The sequence below is a fragment of the Cynoglossus semilaevis genome, chromosome 3, assembly GCF_000523025.1.
Source record: "Cynoglossus semilaevis isolate Cse_v1.0 chromosome 3, Cse_v1.0, whole genome shotgun sequence".
NCBI classification, from domain to species: domain Eukaryota; kingdom Metazoa; phylum Chordata; class Actinopteri; order Pleuronectiformes; family Cynoglossidae; genus Cynoglossus; species Cynoglossus semilaevis.
In genome coordinates this window covers 960,019-978,396 of record NC_024309.1, presented here as the reverse complement: position 1 = coordinate 978,396, position 18,378 = coordinate 960,019, and the positions used below count along the sequence as shown (strand labels likewise).

Below are 18,378 nucleotides of genomic sequence, written 5' to 3'. Positions count from 1 at the left end.
TGTGACTTTGTCCCAGTTTTTAATTTTGGCCCACTGTGAATTTGAGTTTGACACCCCTGATCTACAGTATGACCTTACTGATCCAGGGACATTCCTAGTTGACCTCAGGCGATTTAAAATGTACATGCTTATTCAGCCTGCCTTTGCGGTATGAAACTCAACCATATAATTTGAAGCTAGTGTTAGACATAAACCTATTACAACAGCGGAGTTGTAATAATCACAGATATTTAGGCTAGAAATAATGTTTGGCACCAATACATAACTGGACTTGTGGTAAGGTTAGGCACATATGCTATTTCTGAAATAGTCGCAAAAACTAAACCTAACGAAGTCCATTTGTCATTCTTGTTCTCTTTTTAAAACAGTAGCGCTCTCACTAGCCCACGTACTATAGCACATGACACAGCGTTCGTTTAGCATCACGGTTCCAGCAACCACAAGGATGGGCCGGGAAAAATAAAACCAAGCGCCGAGCTTTACGCCGGGATGGGAAGGGAGAAATGCAAACATGGTAGAAAGGGCGAGTGTACTGGCACGGGCTTTAAAGACATGGGAGGAACAGTGAGCAGCAGAGACTTTAGCTACCGTGGCTTCTCTTTCAGTCTTCTCCCAGGCTCATGTTACCATCATCCTCTCTACGTATTTAATCTGCAGCTTTTTTCGGACTGAAGAACCACATTGAAATGTTTTGTTTCTCACCAGAAACAACAATACTAGCAAACTTTACCGAAAATTAAAACAAGTATTCAGAAAACTTTCCCACTTCCCACAAAATCATATCGACATGTACCAATAGTTAAATACCTGAATCACTTGTTGTCTAGGTTGTGGGATGGATTCTGAGTATAATCCATATTTTATCAAGGATTTTTTTTTTTACTTTTTCTTTGGAATATGGGGACTAAGTGGTAACAAATCCCAGATCTTCCAGTGGCAGGCAGGGGTCCTCCCACTGTGCCACTGTAGCCCCCTAAACACTGGTTGTCTTACAAAGTGTAGGTTGTGCGATTCTCTTGAAGCTTAATATTATAGTTTAAAGCTGTTTCTCTATTGCTGCTTGCATCAAAAGGTTGCCAAATGAATACATGACATTGCCAAGCACTCAGTCCCCATCCACATATGTATGTAGCCCATATGGGAACAATATGCCAGCTGTCGTTATATAGGTTGTCAAATATGATGATTTTGTTCACAAACTTTGGCTTCTGTGTGGAAAAAGCTTCAAATCCATTCATTTATACTCGAATCATCATGTGATCTCAACGTAACGTACTCCTTTCCATGAAATTATGATTTATGCCAGAGTATATAATTGTATGTAAATCTCTTCAATATTTTCAAATTATTAATTGTGCCAACTGTAGCCAATTTAGGGGGCGCCACAAACACAATGTACTAAAAATGACCAATGCCCTGAAATGTGTCTGGGAGAAGCTAAAATAACAATAAAGCAACTGATGAACTGAAGAGTCGAGAAAAACATTAGCGCAAAAGGCTAATGGGAAATAGTTAGATTAAAAGGTTTTCACCATAGCAACTCATTTAACCCAACTACTGTCATGTCTGCTTCACTTCTCCCTCATGTCACTTCAGATTACCTCATGGGTTCCACCCATGTCTTGCCCTATTGCATACGTAAAAATATACACCTCTCACTTTTAACTCTCTTTGTCCATCTGTAAAAGTCTCACTGGTTCCTGTTCAGTTCTTCTTATGTACAGTATGTGAGCTCCAACGTAAAGCATTGATAACATATACAAACGTCTCCGCCTTCCACCTTATCTTCCAACAGTTATGGCAGGCAGATATTTACACAGAAATTAGCTCACAGTTGAGATTCTGCAACCAGTAGTAGTAATTTTGCTTAATTGGTTGATGAAGAAAATCTGCAAGAAAATGAGCATTTGTTGCAGACTAAAATTGTCCAACAGTGTCAACCAATCACGTTGTCCAATAAAATAGAGAATATGTTATCTTAGGACACATTTAGGGAAATTTGAAGTAATACATATATGTAGGTGTACTTTTAAGGACACCTAAATAAAGCTCAGTGTCGGTAACTAGTATAAACGGTGACCTTCTGCTGTATGACAGTAACTCTGTGGCAGAAGAGAACGCGTCATGACATATTCTTCCTCTGCAGAAAAAATGTGTTCGCATCTTTCTGGTTAGTATTCAACAGACGGACTCAGACAGAAAGACAGACGAGACTGAATAAATAACCACCTTGGCAGATATAATAACACCCAGGGCTACATGAGAGTCATTTTCCAAAAAAGACGCAACAGGAGTCAAGAGTTGCATCTGTTGGGCCACATAATAACACGGAGACCGAGTGCCACTGTGTAATGGTCCGTGTGTTTTACTCTTTCTAAAAATGTCACAGTTGCAAACCTTAAAAAAATGCACAAACACACTTTAAAAAAAAAAAGTATTTCCTGTGACACACTACACAGGCTCTTCTCACTGCTTTACTGCTTTTATATTAAAGCACGTCAGTCATTACAGATACGCACTGTGGATAGGTGGGCAGTGAATCTTGATTCCTCCAAACCTCACTCTACTTTTGGCAAACCAGTACTGCAGTGAACCAACCGCACCGCCCGCCTTCACTGGCTCGAGCATCACAGAACATTCCTTGTGCACAGATGTTGGGATTGCTCAGCGCCTTACTTAGTTCATGAAACACAGTTTACAGTACGGCCGTGTTTCATCACCGGCACGTAGCATGTCCTGAACACGCTAACGGCTGATGCTCAAGATAGTAGATAAGATCATGTTTTGTGTGCATTCAACCTTCTGAGAACAGGAAGTATGCTGTGTTAAAATCTCAAAGTAGCCCCTAAAATGTCAAATAAACAAAGTATTTAAACGTTTATATGGATGTACGCATTATAGCTCAAGCTACGTAAATTAGCGATAGCGTTTCTAACTTCAATTCTAATGACGTATGGCAAGGGTGCCCACACTTTTTTTGGCTTGTGAGCTACTATTCAAATGACCAGGTTGTTTACTATATATTTAGATGTTTGCTTATGAAATGCATGCAGCAATTCAAGGATCTTTTTACCGTCAGACCACACTAGTTAAACATGATATGGTACGAAATCGCAATTCAAAGACTCAGGGATATAAATAAATATAACTAGACCAGAAAATAAATACATTGCATTAGATTGTAGCTAAAAGTGAAGAAAATAAGACAAATGTAAGAAATGGCCTTGCAATGACACTAAGATACACTGAAGGAAGAGTCTATATATGAAAGGCATTTATGAAATAAAATGAAAAAAAACAAAACACTTTTGACCCTTTTATAAGTTGAAGCTATTTTAAAGACCCAACTGAAAATATTAAAATACACATCTTTATATCACATATGTTGTGTGCATATGTGATATGAAGATGTGTATTTTAATGTACACATGTATAAGTATGTAAGTTACAACTCCGACAAATTGCATAAAAGCAAGGCTAACTGTTATTACTAGCTCTTTATAAACTAAACTGAGTGATGCACACTGGATATCCAACAATGTCACCATCCATCCACTCATTTAATATCATTGCCCTTATACACAGTCAATACACATATTCCTTTAGACACACTGCAGAAAAATATTCAATTTCACCAAAGCTTGGAATAACCATGTCAATGTCGAGCATGCATTCACAGAGGCGTCTGCTGACAGAAACAACAACCAAATAGATTGCGAAGGGACTGTGGACTGATCGATATAGTTGAGGACCATGTTTCTACTAAAGTTTTAGGAGCAACTTCCTAAACTCATTCTGCAAACCATTCTAAAGATGTATCGTCATGAGTAAAATCCCCTGACTCTGTGAAGCAGAATTTAATCATACCGGTACTTTTGCACAATTTTTTTTTTTTTACATTATTAATTCCATAATTTGGATTAGTCACAAATAAAAACAGGTGGGAAAAATATATTAACCTGTTGTTTTTTTGTCTGTCTCTTTCAGCAACACACTTCTTTTTTTTCATATTTGGGAATGAATTCATCACAATTAATCGTGATTAGTCATGATTAATCCATGTGTCCTGTGATTCGTTTTTTCCAGTTTAAAATAATAGTAATTTTTGTTTTTTAAAAAAGTGAATAACTTCATGCAGATTGTAACTACTCTAAAACTTTATACATTCCTGGTCCTCAAAAAAACAAGTGTTTATCACAATTTCCACTTCACTGTGCTGTTAAACATAGAACAGGAGACAGACGTCGAACTCAACTCAACATGCAAAAACTACGAGTTTCCAAGTGAACCTTGCTGATCCATAATCACAGAGGGTGATGTATGTACTCAGTTTTACAGTAGTGTGTATTTAGCTTGACTTCTTATTGTCCCTTTGGCCGGTCACTTGCGGTCAAACCAAAAACATGCCCCGGTATGATGGAAAAGAAAAGGGGGGGAAAAAAACGGTGGCTCCTATATATAGAGATGCATGTTTACAGGGAAATATGATTGTGATTAAGAAGCTATAAAAAAGATATAAAACAAAATGCACGAATGCACTAAGTCAAGTTGTTGTATAATACTTTATAACTATATCACTACAAGCGGTTACACCATTTAACCGTAACCCCAAATTGCGCAGTGATCTTAGACAACTTATGACGGCCTTATTCACCACACAATAACACGTGCATCATGAAATTGATGTCAAGGCCTTACCTTTATGCTGCAGCTACAAGGAGCCGGTGATGAATGCCACAGTGCGAGGAGGGAACGTGAAGACTCAGGTCCTGACTTGGTAGTGACAGTCCTCCCTGTGGTTGGCATAGGGAGCAGTGGGAGTGTCAGGGCAGCCTTTATAAATCATGGCTGAACTTTACCACAAAATGCAAAACGGCAGAGAACAGCATGGCGCGCGCGCGCACTCACACACACACGCTAATTTTGGACTGACCGAGTAGTCGAAATGTGTGTTTATTTTAGATGTTTTACGTCTCAAAATTATTATAATTTTTTTTTAAAATTAAAAAGCTTAATTAAAAGGATTTGTGTTCCTTATAATGTTTGTGATATTACTTACCACCAATAAGGGTGTTATGAAAGTAAAGACATAGAACCTGTCTAAGTAAATTAGAAGTAATTGAGTAAATCCAGGTAACCTGTAGCTGTTGTAAGATGAAGTTTCCGGTGAAACGTTGTAACTGTGACGACCGCAAATAAGTTGTAAAAAATATATATATTTTTGTTTTATACTTGGGCCAGTTGAGAATAGATTAGATTGAGATTAGATTAGAATAGAATAGATGGATGGGCGGTAGAGGCTAATATTTTAAATAATTGAGACGGAATTATTTGGGTCTCAATTATTACTTCGGAAGTACTCCAAAGGTCGTGGATACATTTTAAAATATAGCTATCACTGTAAAAGTACAAACGTGAGGTGGATATCTCCTGAAAAATACAGAGGGCTTGATGAAGTGTGAAGTCAGAAACTGAGCTTATATTGCCCCCTGCTGGCACCTCACAATAGGACAAATCTTAGTGACATGGTTGATGTTGATACTTTAAAATGAGTATTACATTACAGTATTATTTTTGGAATAACAAAAGGCATATATGTTTCATTCTTAATAAAGGTGTCTTTCTGTAATTGTCTCTCTTGTACTCAAGAGGCCACTGTTTCCTCACCGAAAGAAAGTGCAAAGATCGTCTATGGCCAAACTGTTAATTTTAAGTGTTTAATTTTTGTAATAATATATATATATAATGTTAAAGTGTGTGTGTGTGTTTGTATGTATATATCTGTTTGCGTGTGTGTGTGCATTCACACCCAGAGAACAGCCATGTAGCCCCAGATAATCTAATAAAACAGATAAATGTCAGGATCGCGGGGAACAGAGAGGTATTTATTCATTACTCTCTGTCTAGCTGATGGTCTTTCCAGGATGTACTCCACCCTCGCTTGATTCAAGCTGGAATAGCTCCAGCTTCCTTCGTATTGTTTTTTTCTAACCAGCAGATGACGTATAAGTGGATAGTAACCATTTTAAATGGCCTCGCCTTCGACTGGTTGTAGTTTTAATAGGACACGATGACGTCGCACGGTGGCAGCAGAGTGCAGCCTGGTGCTGACCGCCTCGGCCGGAAATGGGACAGAGAAGAAGTGGGTATGTTAGGGTGAAAAGCAACAGTACCGTCGTCTCGGTAATTATCTAACAGTGAGTGCATCGTGAAACGACTGACAGTTCGGCTCTTTTTCTGCAGTAAAAATAGCGTAAGTTTTGAATTATGATTACTACCCCGTCATTTATATTTTAGAGCCTCTCTCGCATCGCTGATAATGCTGAAAATGAAACTACGGCTGAAAACGGGCGAGGAAGGAGGGGACGAGACGGCCGAGGACGATTCACTGGATCCACTGGAGCACAGACATATTCCCAGGGCGATATCTCCCTCCTCTGTGTCCGACAGACTGGAAGAGTCGCCGGTCTCCCCATCGCATTTGGACAAGGAGACAGTTTTTGAGTGGTTCGGCCTTCATCTAAACCCCGCTAGGCGGATCGAGTTCATGTGTGGGCTCTTACATATGTGCCAACCCCTGGAACTCCGCTTTTTGGGATCTTACTTGGAGGACCTCGCTAGAAAAGATTATCATGTTTTACGAGATTTTGAGTTCCGGGCAAACAATCCCAGCGATTTGGGAGTTTTAACGGACGTAATCGACCAAGTGGTGAGGTCCAAACTCCTAGTTTGCCTGTCACTCCTCGGCTCTGATAGCAGGGAGTGTGCTGGAATACTCTTTGGGATACTAAACCGTTTAGATCCGGCCATGTTCTACAGCCTTTTTCCATTCAGGAGTCCCCACCACCACCACCCGTTCCACCAAGCGTGTCAAGACGGGGTGTACGGGCGGCCAGAGCAACCGTGCGGCTCGTCCGCGGCAGACACAGCGACGGAACCACTAGAGCAGCTAGCTCTGCTTTTTACTATGGCCTCTCTACACCCAGCTTTTCACTTCCACCAACGAGAGACGCTTCGAGCTCAGCTGGATAAAATAGAGCTGGCTATAGAAGATAGACTTCAACGTCAGCTCAGGATAAACGACCAGACCACGGTAATGTAACAAAAAAAGATGAAGGATTATTCGCTGTAATGCTACCTTAAGTTTAGCTTAACAACTTTTGTTCAAGGGTTGAAGTACTGGGAGGGGGCGTTGAGCCTTTAGCCTAGCTGACCAAGGACAAAAATAAGTAATTGTACAAACACAATACACATTGCCCTTTAATCTCACATATTAATATCCAGTGTTAAACAAACTATATTGTGTAAAATGAGTAAAACTGCCGTTTGAATGAGTATTTGTCCATGCTAACAGTTAGCAACCATTCAAAAGATGTAGGGGTTACAACTGTCAGCACTCACACCCATCTTTATGAAGCATATTATTCGTTAAAAAACCCTCCAGTACAGAAAAGATATTTGTAATGTATAGGACCAAAAATAAAATAAAACAAGACAATAAAATATATAGATATATTTAAAAGCTTAAATACTGAAATTAAATGAAAAAATAAGTTACTTTAAAGACACGAAAAGACAATAAACATGCATTTATCTCTTTAATATAATAATAGAAATACATAGAAGTAACTTATATAACCTCTACTTATTCATGAAAATAAAAATTGCTCTTGTAATTATGAACATGTTACAAAGTGTATATACCATTTATTTGACATTACAAAGTTAAAATTACCTTGTCCCCACAACACATACACAATATAGAGTTGTGTCAATGATACTGTTAGTATATCAGTAGTAGTAAATGTATCATGGCTGTATTGCAACTAATTAAACAATACTTAAATAATAATTAAAGAAAACAATACAGACAGTGGGCTAAATTTTACCCAGGTTTTTCTTTTGCTATCTTTATGATAATGAATTGCTTGATGTGTAAATGAAAAGTTAGTAAAACCCAGGGTTTTCTTTTGCTATCTTTATGATAATTAATAGGGGGCTTGATGTGTAAATGAAAAGTTAGTAACAGTTTCTGGGCCTTTACCTTTAAATGGTGACAAGCCACTGCGTGCTCCGCCCACCTCTTCCACATGGGGGCTAAAGTCTGACCTAGAAAGAATAAAACTTAGCTCCAGCCAATCAGATTAACATCTCTGAGTCAGAAATAAAAGATTGATCTGAAAATACTTGTGATGTCGTTGTTCAGTGAATGCAGTTTGTTGTGGTAAATAATGATTTTGATGGATAACAGCAAGACCAAATTTCTCATAATGTTTTTCATGATGGATAACGTGGATAATAAGACCAAATTTCTCATAATGTTTTTCAAACGTGAAGTTGTTTCAGATCTGAATTAAATATACAGTTTTGAAGCGTGAAGTTGTTTGAGTGAAACTCAGTTTAGATCTGAATTAAATATACAGTTTTGAAAATCTGTTATCTTTGCTATCTGCAAATACGCAGCTGGGTCTTTTCATTTTGGAGGCAGGGTTACATGTTTCTCTGCAGTTTGTTTAACTGAACCTTTTTCAACAGCATTGTTACATACTCCCACATCCACAGGTTTCTCCCTCGAGATTATGTTAGGGTTTTAAAACTCGCTACTGAAACGGTACACCTGCTTTTGCCCATGTCTAATGTGATACCGTGTTATGATCATCGTGTAACGTTTTCCACACCACAGAAAATAATCAGAGCAGTGCATCAGATCCTCACTGAAACCTGTAGAGAAGAACACCCTGCAGACAAACTAGCAGTGTTTATTAAGATGCCAGCTGGCCTTAATAAGTGAACTAAAATTTTATACGATTCCTTGTGCTCAAGATCCCTGTCTCTTAAAAATAAGGTGTTAAAATTACATAAACAAAGGTACGAAAAATAAAACTGGTGTACTGTTGTCACCATTTTTTGGCTTGTGACCCATTTTGACAGAGATATGATCGCAGCCATCAGTCAAGATAAACACCAGCTCAGATATGTTTATATGCTGATTAAAGTAATATTCTGGTTAAAATAATTAAAAATAAGAGGATCATTCAGTCCATTCATACCACAATAAGGGAGTATTTAAAAATATAAAAAACTTTACATTGATGACAACGAGGTTAAGCACTGTTAAATTATCACTGTGGTAATCGTAGATGTACTGCAAAATATATCAAGTCTGCTAACTTTACGTTTTTTCGACACGCTACGAGTGCTTGTAATTCTACATGATTTAATCACTCTGACAATATTATGAGCCAGGACCCCGGCCTGGTGAGAATGCCCTGTTTTTAATGCAATAATACTACAATATGTTTCATGTTCCTGCTCTGTGTCTGGGTGATGGTCGAATTCAGTGAAAGACACAGGGGCAGGACAATCACACATGCTCGTTACTGGTGTTTGGTTATGTTTTGTGATGTCATTATTAGGTCCAGTTATGCAAATGTAACTTTTAGGGTAGGGGTCACGACCTATATTTGTTGGAAGGCCAGATTTTCTTCTGGACAGACACATTCGGCCTGCGGGCCGCAGGTTGATGATCACTGTTTTAGGGTTTTCTTATGCAAGATCCCAACTAAGTGTTGGTGGAACTACTACTATACTAGTACTACGAAGTGTTGTCGGATTTCATGTACTTTTATTTGTATTTTTATTCACAGGAGCTCACAAATCAGAATGTTGATTATTTGCCTTCCCCAGCCCAAGGATTGGGAGAGTGTACAGCATCACATACGGCTTCTCAGAGCTGTCACTCCAGCCACTGGACAACACAAAGAGAAGGTGAATTGTGTTTATAATGTCATTTGTATTATTTTGTGATGCTATTGAAGCATTTTATGATACGGTTCTTTGCTTAGGTTTAATCCAATATTTAAGTATTAAGTAATAAGTTAGCCAAATAGAATACTTTCAGATACATTACACATTTTATGCTGTAATATTGTGTTTTTTTACGAGCCACAACCAGAGAGCAACCTGCAGCTTTTTACTTTGGACCTAACATATCTGTCTAAATCAGTCTGGGTCATTTTTTTCTTTTTTTTTTAATGTTCAAAATAAAGACTTCAGTAATTTTCCACCATTGACTAAAACGCTAAAAGTGGTCTGAATAGCGTCAGGGTGGATGGAGTCAGCTGGAGCTAAAAGCTCAGCTGACTCTACTAGAGCGTGTACAGAGAACGATTCATAACACTCCAGTCTGTGAATCACGGATGACACAGACTTGGTTTTATCTTTGTATCCATATCATCCTGAGAAAAACTAAATCGTCTTCCCTGTTGTTGCAGCCGTGCATATTGAAGGAATCGTGCTCAAGGGCATCAATGGGACCGGAATGGACAAGGAGTACAACTTTAAGGTAACGTCCAGGTGCCTGAAATCCCAGTTGGTCACTTACACCTAATTATGATACACCAACATCAGCTTGATGTGCGTTACTCAGCACTTGTTAACCAGTAACTGCATCCACCCACTTAGACCTAATTATGATATACCAACATCAACTTGATGTGCGTTACTCAGCACTTGTTAAAACAGCGGAACAGACAGATAAGAGAGAAGAGAAATGGTTACGATGCCTTCACTGAGCCCTTTGTCAACCCAGCCACACTCGCATCATCTATACCGGGGGCTACTACTGCCTGGCATACACCCCACACTAGATCACTTTAGCCTGGCCATTTGAATAGTAGCTCCCAAGCCAAAACAGTGACACTCCTGATCTATAGGTTTCCAGTACACACAGATTATCATTGTCTACCCATGGAGCATTTGCCTAAGTATTTAAGATTTGCTATCTTTAAAAGTAATGTGTTATCAATCAGTTGTTGCCTGATGAGGCACAGTCTGCTATTTTTAACTGTCTATGATTTGACCGCCGTTGCAACAGTGGTTTATCTGACCTCCTACTACAGTAGGACTCTGTCCTTCCCACCTCATCTTATCATTTACGGGACACAGACAGTCATGCCTCGGTATTGACCTTTGTCGTCAGGCCTGTTTCACTGTTGTTCTGTCAGCGAACGAGACCTTGTCTGTTGTGTTCTGTTTCAGGTGAAATGGTCAGACTCTTCTTCTACAAGTGTGACCAAAACCCACCTGGAACTAGAAAACTTCCTCCTCAAGGTATTCAGCTCTCGGTTAAAACATACCAGTTCATTCAGTAACTTCAGCAAAGGGCAACTTTATTTTGTCATTTGAAAAGAGGAACCATCAGATCTGGTTGACAAAACCTTTTTTCATCACTCTGCTACACTCGGTCTTTTGTTTGTATTCTTTTTAAAAAAGATTGACATATGTTACAAGTTGATGTTAATAATTAAACCTTTAGAAGAGATTGTTTTCCAAAGTACAGGGGGCCCTTGGTTTAGGACGTCCTCGACCTACGACGTTTTGTGGTTACGTCCCCATGTCCCATACGTTTATTAGGGCTGGGCACTTAATTGAAATTTTATTACGATTACAATTTTGGCTTCCCACGATCACGAAAACAAGACAATTGAAATAAAATAATTGTACACAGTGATCTCAATAAAAATCCAAATAATCGTGATTAGGATTTTTGCCACGATCGAGCAGCCCTAAACATTTATTGAGAATTTCTCGTCCGTATTCTTAGTTTACGTTAGCAGTTTGTACAGCATACATTGGCTTGTGATACGTTCCCTTTCTTTCATTTGTGTTGTTATTTTGGGAACTTTTTGCCCTTCACCTCCCAGGCATGAGTCAGACTCTGCTGATGTTTTTATGTCCTAGATTAGGACGTTACCGCAGTGTTAGCGTCGGTGAGGGACATAGGTACTTAAGTACACTATGTGAGTTATGTGTCAGTACGGAATTCCAACATAAGACGAGGATCCCCTGGTAAACTAGTTCAGAAAGTTCTACATATGTTTTCTAATTAAATTTTAATTATACAATATTTTTTAATTTTTTTTTTACTTCTCTCTCCACAGCTTCCTAAGGATCAATGTAATGATAGTTTTGAGAAGGGCATCCTTAGGCTTCTCAACCAGGGGGACCAGTACAAGAACAAGGAGGTGGAGAAGAACCTCAGGTATTGTGTTGTGGAATATTAATGTGTCAGGAATTTAGGCCAATCACTATTGAATGAGTCCACACTTTTCTTTTCATAATGACTCAAACCTCGCTTTTTTTTTTAAACATGCAGCTACTGTCCTTCCCTTGTGTATAGTGTCATTTAAATGAGCAGTCATTGACAAATGTTTTTAGAGGTCATGACATCCTCATGAGGTGACATTCACCCTGTATCCAAAAACAACCAGTGACTCTTTTTTTTTTTTTTTACAGCTGACATTGTTGAAATAGGTTAAACTACAAGAGCAGGCCACGCTGTGAAACCCCTATTTTTTTATATATTTTATTTTTTATTTTCTCTCCTGCTGCCCCCCTCCTTCTCCCCCTCTTCACCCTGCCAAGACATGAGCGCGCACACACACATATACCCATCAGTTTCTCTTTGTGCAAAATGAAACTTAGGAACAACTCTACGTCAGTGGCCCATCCCACATCCCAGCTGCACTGCATCATTGTGGCTGTTGGGTTTCTATGTTGTGCCTTTCTGTGTCTTTGTGTGTTTGTTGTTTTAACATAATATAATATCTTTAGCATCTGGCCAGGGACCCCCTTTTTTGCGAATCTACAAACAATGCTACAAAATATGTAAAGAAAAATCATCTTTTAGAATGTGTTTTCTTACTTTTATTCCCTACTCTATAATTATTACATTTGTTGCAGCTGTCACGTGAGGTGCGTTCAGGTACCGTTGGTAACTTGAGAATTTGACGATTATGGTAGTTTTAATTTACAGTTGAGGACACATGGTTATTAAAAAATAAATAATTGGATTTTGTTGCATTACTAGCGCCCCTTGGTGGCCAACATTTTGAAAACCACTGGTTTAATACTTTTTTTTTTTTTTTTCGAATGTGTTTTCCCAGGGAAAGATTCCTGTCTGCTCCTCCTGTCTTCAGACAGACAAGGAAAGTGTGCAGCTTCTTCAACTGTGACTCCAGTTATTCTGTGAAACCTACTTCCTGCAGATGTAAGTAACAGACCTAGACTGATCTACTCGAGCTTGTAAAAAAAAAAGGTGATTTAAATTACTGTTAGCTGTTTTATAGTCTTCCTCAGGAGGTGAATTTATTGTGTGTCAAGCTGTTACTAACCTTTGCTCAAAGTAAGCAATTAGCGGGTGCTATATTTTTCCCTGCATTTTTCTTACATTTAATGAACTAAGCAGTAATGATCTGGTAGGATCATGTCCAAAATTATAATTTAAATCAGTATATTTCACAAATTTATTTTACTGATTACTTTAAATATAATTGCCCAAGACTGTTCAACTGTTCTATTATTTTTATGTTATTATTATTTTTCTCACAGGCAGTTCTCAGCTTGGAAAGGCGTACCAGGGCGACTGCTCAGATGCCTCCAGTCAAGAGGAAGGTGAGATAAATTTACGTCATGGCTAACGCATTCTGTGTTAGCAGGAGCAGAGGCAGACCCCACAGACAGCAGCTCTGGACCAAGCTTGAACTACACGCTTACCATTACAACCTAACCAGCATTTATTTTTGGCGGTCCCTAGGAACGGCCAAGTGTGTCTCAAATCCTCATATTTCACAGCTATATTTGCCAGGTCATGTGCTGGGCTGAGCTGGCACATACTTCACACCAAAATACAGGGCTGTAAAGCCTGGAGTGTTGCAATAACGTTGAGCATGTAGTTAAAACTGTTTTATACAGAATGTGGTTTAAAATGCAACTGCATTTACCCGTAAGCATCGGCTTCTGTTTGGGATATCTTTTTATATAAGCATCATTTACTAATAAGTTAAAACAACAGAGCCTATGTTGTGAGTAGCCATTATGAAATTAAATTTAAAAATAGAGGAAAAAAATTAGACATAAAATATATTTGCGTATGCTGGGTTTAATTTAGCACTGTATGTCTGTGGAATTTAAAACCAGTGGAAAGTTTTGCACTTCCTCTTTATTAAATTCCACAAAAAAATGTTATAATGATTAGAGATGGCTCGATATAACTTTTTTATGTCTGACAGCAATAGTGCAACTTGTCGCACAATGTTAAGTCGAGCATTTGGGCTTAGGTATAGGTATCCTAAATTTTTGACCAACACCGACAGGTCCGCTATCAATCCCGCGTGTCGGATTGAGCAATCGCTTATAAAGACATACTTAAAAGGCAATGTTGACAGAATATTAGCTTGAATGTTCACCATTACAAAAAATGCTTTCCTCTTCGTCTGTTTCCAGATTTAGCATCCTATGTTCAGGGACACAAGAAGAAGCACGGCTCTAAGAGCCCAAGTCAAAGGTGAGTAGACGTCAATGCCTTTAACAATTCCCGAAAAGTAGAGCATTACAACAGCATTACAACAGCAAAATGAATTTAAATAAATAATAATTCAATAGCTTAGCTTAAGGAATAAATCAAGTGTTAAGACTTAAGATAATAAAAGTCTCTTTTGTCTTAGCCTGTCCAGTGCCAAAGTCTCCCCGGGTGACAGTTGGAGAGGGGGCCACACGGCAGAAATCAATGGTCCAGCAGAACGAAGGAAGAAGAGCTGTGGATTGAGAAGTGGTCAAGAGGCTACTCAGGTAGACCCTGTTCTCTTAAATAAAAGATAGGAAGGAATAGGAAGTTTCCCCTTAGGCCTGGAGTTAGAGGACCTTGGCATAAACCAAACCAATGAGTCAGGGCAGTAAAACAATTAGGTTTTAAACTGATTAATCACAGGGTAGCTGTAAATTAATCACGATCGATCGAGATAAATCAACGTACCAAAACAAATCTCTACGTCCGCATACGCTGCATTTTCACATGCGCTCCGAAATAAGACATCGTTCATATGGATATAAATAATATGGCTTCAAAATGACATTTATAGCGCCACACATTTGCCTATTTTCAGCTGCAGTCTTCGACTTCACCATTCTCTTCCTGATCTTTATGTCTATTTTCTCAGCCTGCAGCCCCCCACATTGAGTCTTAGTCTGATAAATATAAGGCATGAAGCTGGCCAGTGTACAAGAAAGGAGGAATATATATAAAAAAAACCTTCCAGCTCAGTTACTTATAGGCGGTTCGGATTAAGAGTCAGATAAGCGGCACAAAAAAAACCAAAAAAAAAACAGTTCTATGGAGAATGCCAAAAAACCAGTTTGTACCAAAGGTTCTTATCTCTTTACCAACCAGTTCGTACCAAAGGTTCTTATCTCTTTACCAAAGATACTGTTGCCATTTTAAGATAACTTCATAAGGTTTATAACAACTCCTAACCCTAGATATGAATTACATAACTTATGTTTCGCTCACTGTTATGGTCACAAAGCACTGGGTTTTAGACAATAGGAAGTACTTTTGTTATAAAAACAAAGAAGAAACAAAGAAAAAAATAAACATCCAGAAGTCAGTAATTAAATGTAGTTAAAAAAAAAACTACAAGAACTTTCCTCACTACATCCTACAACTACAACAACTAAGTGGTGCAACTGATGTAATGATTAACTCCACTGTAAAGTTCACAGCCCGGGACTACTTCATGATCAGTGGTTAATCATTGTGGGTTGTAGATACATTCTAAGAGTCTGCTCCATGAGTGAAAGTACACTCTCGTTACTTCTTTTACTGATCTATTGGAGGTCAAGTATTTGTTGAAATCTTGTGGGACAGAAGGCTCCGATACTCTTTATGGATTGTTTGGTTCAATGGTAGAATTCTTCCCTGCCGAGCATTAAGTCCCAGGTTGTGGAACCAGGAATGTCGTCATGGCATTGGGAAAAAGTACCAAATCTGCTGGTCACTGCTATCCTAGAAACCAAACGTTTCTCTTTCAGCTAGGAAGGGCTCAATACAACTTTTTCATGTCTAAAACCGATACTGCAACTTGGAGTATCTGCTGATAACGATATCAATCTGATACCTCCGGTTCTCCTCCAGCATGCCGTGGTCTGCTGTTGCTGAGGCGATAGTGTCCCTGTTTTTTTTTTTTTACAGCATGTAGTGCAACGTTGTGTTGATCATTTCCGTTTAGGTATCAGACCTTACAGTACTAGTATTTCAATGTTCGATCCTATAGTAGTAGTAGTATTTCAATGTTGTTCAATATCAAGTCGATACCAATCCTAAATATCGGATCAAGCCATCTGTAGTTGTGTATTACCTTTGTTCACATGATGGTACTTTTGAAATAAAAGTACAGAATCCTCTTGTGACTTTTTAAAGTAATTTAAAAAGTAAAGTAATAAAGTAATTAAACTAATTTAACGATTAATCGCAACTCAAATTTAAATAATTTCCCATCACTAATCCTTATTAGGTCACACAGCAATTGATTTTTGCAGTTTGAACATTCATAACTAATTTAACGATTAATCACAACTCAAATTTAAATAATTTCCTATCACTAATCCTTATTAGGTCACACAGCACGTACTATATCTGAATTGCATCCCAAAAAATATTTAGACACAATTTTCGTTAGCCATTTTATACCTTGGATATCACTTTACGCCGACGACTGCTCACTTAATTCAGTGTCTTGTTTTACAGCACGCAGACACAGAAAACAGAGGTCACCCTGTCGCCAAGACCAAGGGCAGATTACTTCCCTCAGACAGGTACCGCAACATTAGCATGTCTTTTTTTTTTTTTTAGATTGTTTCATCGTTTTCATTCTACTTTTTTTATTGCATGTCTAATATCCACAATTTACGCTTTCCTCTGTTGATGAAATCTCACTTCTACCTTGACCCAGGGACGGCGCAAAGGGCAAGGGATCCGTCCTCAACGGTAGTCTGTCAGCTCAGAGGGAAGGTGAGTGTCCACGCTTGTTATAATTGAGGAAAGCGTATAAACCAAATCATCTGGGAGTGATTTCCAACCAGCCGGCTGAGAAATTCCAGATGGTAGGGCTTTCCAAGCAAACATCTGGAACGCAGTAGAGCTAAGAGATAAAGCGAACCTGAGCAGCATTTCTTCGTCTCCGCATACAAGTCCACATCTTATGAAAAAGTGCTAACCCGGCGCGAGGTTTAATGCAGATGTTGTTGCAGATGGAGGTTCAGGTCCAGATACCTTCTGTGAAACATCATCAGAGAGCTCTAGCTCTCCGTCCAGCCCACAGCACAGAGGACCACAAAGCCTTGACAGTGAGGATGACAACAACAAAGGTAAACAAACAAACAAACAAACTTTTTCTTCTTCTATTGCAATATGCTGTCGTGTCTAACCCCCGAACTTTGTCAGATACAGACAGCCACTCTGATGATTCCTGCAAAGATCCTGGTTCTGAAATGTTCTTCACAAACGAGACTCATGCGGCCGTGGTGGCGGACATGTCCTCTGTCCATTCTCTGTCTTCCAACAACCACCACCCTCGGATAGAGCCCGTCTGCCCAGAGAACACCTCAGACTTCCCTCATCTTTCCTTCATGCATTCTCTGCCTTACATGCTTCCCAACGGCACACCTGACTCCCAACTTCTTCTGGCTCCTCCCCCCGTCCAAAGCACCATTCCCGATGGAAAGCACTCCGCTGGGATGATGATGCAGATGCCCCTCGTGCCCCCAGCCATTCCCAGCCCTGTAATCGTGGGAGAACCAGAAAAGAGAGACATGCTTCCGACCTTTGGGATTCCGCCTTTGGGGCTCCACCCTGCAGGCAGCATCGCCGTGCAGCCTCTTGTTCAAAGATTTAAAACCGCTCTGTCTCACAGCCAAGGCGGTAGTGATGGAGCCTCAGGGAGCGGTTCTACTCCCGCGGTCCCACAGGTTCCACAACAGGCCACAGTACGAGCCATGAGCGCCATGACTCCCGGTGCCGCGTCCTTCCCTCCTCCTCTTCAACAGTCTCTTACTTGCCAAGACTTGGCCACCATGAGCACGGGTGGATGCTCCGCCCTGCCACCTGCGGAGGTGACGCACACCAAACACCCCGTTTTACCGTCTGCCTTGCCCTCAGCCTTCAACCTGCCTTCTGCTCCCGCTTCGGCTGTTCCTACTGTAGCAGCAGCCGCCGCAGCAGCGACAGGAGCGGCTCCCTCTACTGGGCACATACAAGCAGCTCTTCCTCCAGCCGTGCCCACTCACACCCCTGGACCCGCACCCAGCCCCAGTCCAGCACTTACTCATAGCACGGCACGCGGCGACTGCACCTCCTATAGCAATAGCGGTCCTTCCTGCGGAGGCGCTCCTGTTATGTCGGGTAACCTTGTTACTTTTCAACAAACGCAGCAGCAGCAGCAGGTGGCTCCCCAGCAGCAGACACCACCACAACAACAACAACAACAACAGCAACAGCAGCAGCAGCAACCCATGGGCTGCGGGGCGCGCGGCTGCCACAAC

At 39.8% G+C, this 18,378-nt stretch overlaps 1 protein-coding gene across 1 annotated transcript in view; it reads left to right on the top strand.

Annotated features, from left to right (window-relative positions):
* Nucleotides 1–6,121: 6,121 nt before the first annotated feature.
* The window catches only part of zcchc2 (zinc finger, CCHC domain containing 2), a 17,017-nt gene continuing 4,760 nt past the window's right edge, over nt 6,122–18,378 (top strand). Inside the window, exons 1-13 of the mRNA XM_025054430.1 lie at nt 6,122–7,093; nt 9,648–9,768; nt 10,275–10,345; nt 11,041–11,112; nt 11,943–12,043; nt 12,948–13,051; nt 13,393–13,455; nt 14,287–14,347; nt 14,508–14,631; nt 16,586–16,653; nt 16,791–16,849; nt 17,089–17,205; nt 17,282–18,336. Coding sequence (XP_024910198.1) covers nt 6,320–7,093; nt 9,648–9,768; nt 10,275–10,345; nt 11,041–11,112; nt 11,943–12,043; nt 12,948–13,051; nt 13,393–13,455; nt 14,287–14,347; nt 14,508–14,631; nt 16,586–16,653; nt 16,791–16,849; nt 17,089–17,205; nt 17,282–18,336 — 2,790 coding nt within the window. The 5' untranslated portion in view covers nt 6,122–6,319. The remainder of the gene's footprint in view (nt 7,094–9,647; nt 9,769–10,274; nt 10,346–11,040; nt 11,113–11,942; nt 12,044–12,947; nt 13,052–13,392; nt 13,456–14,286; nt 14,348–14,507; nt 14,632–16,585; nt 16,654–16,790; nt 16,850–17,088; nt 17,206–17,281; nt 18,337–18,378) is intronic.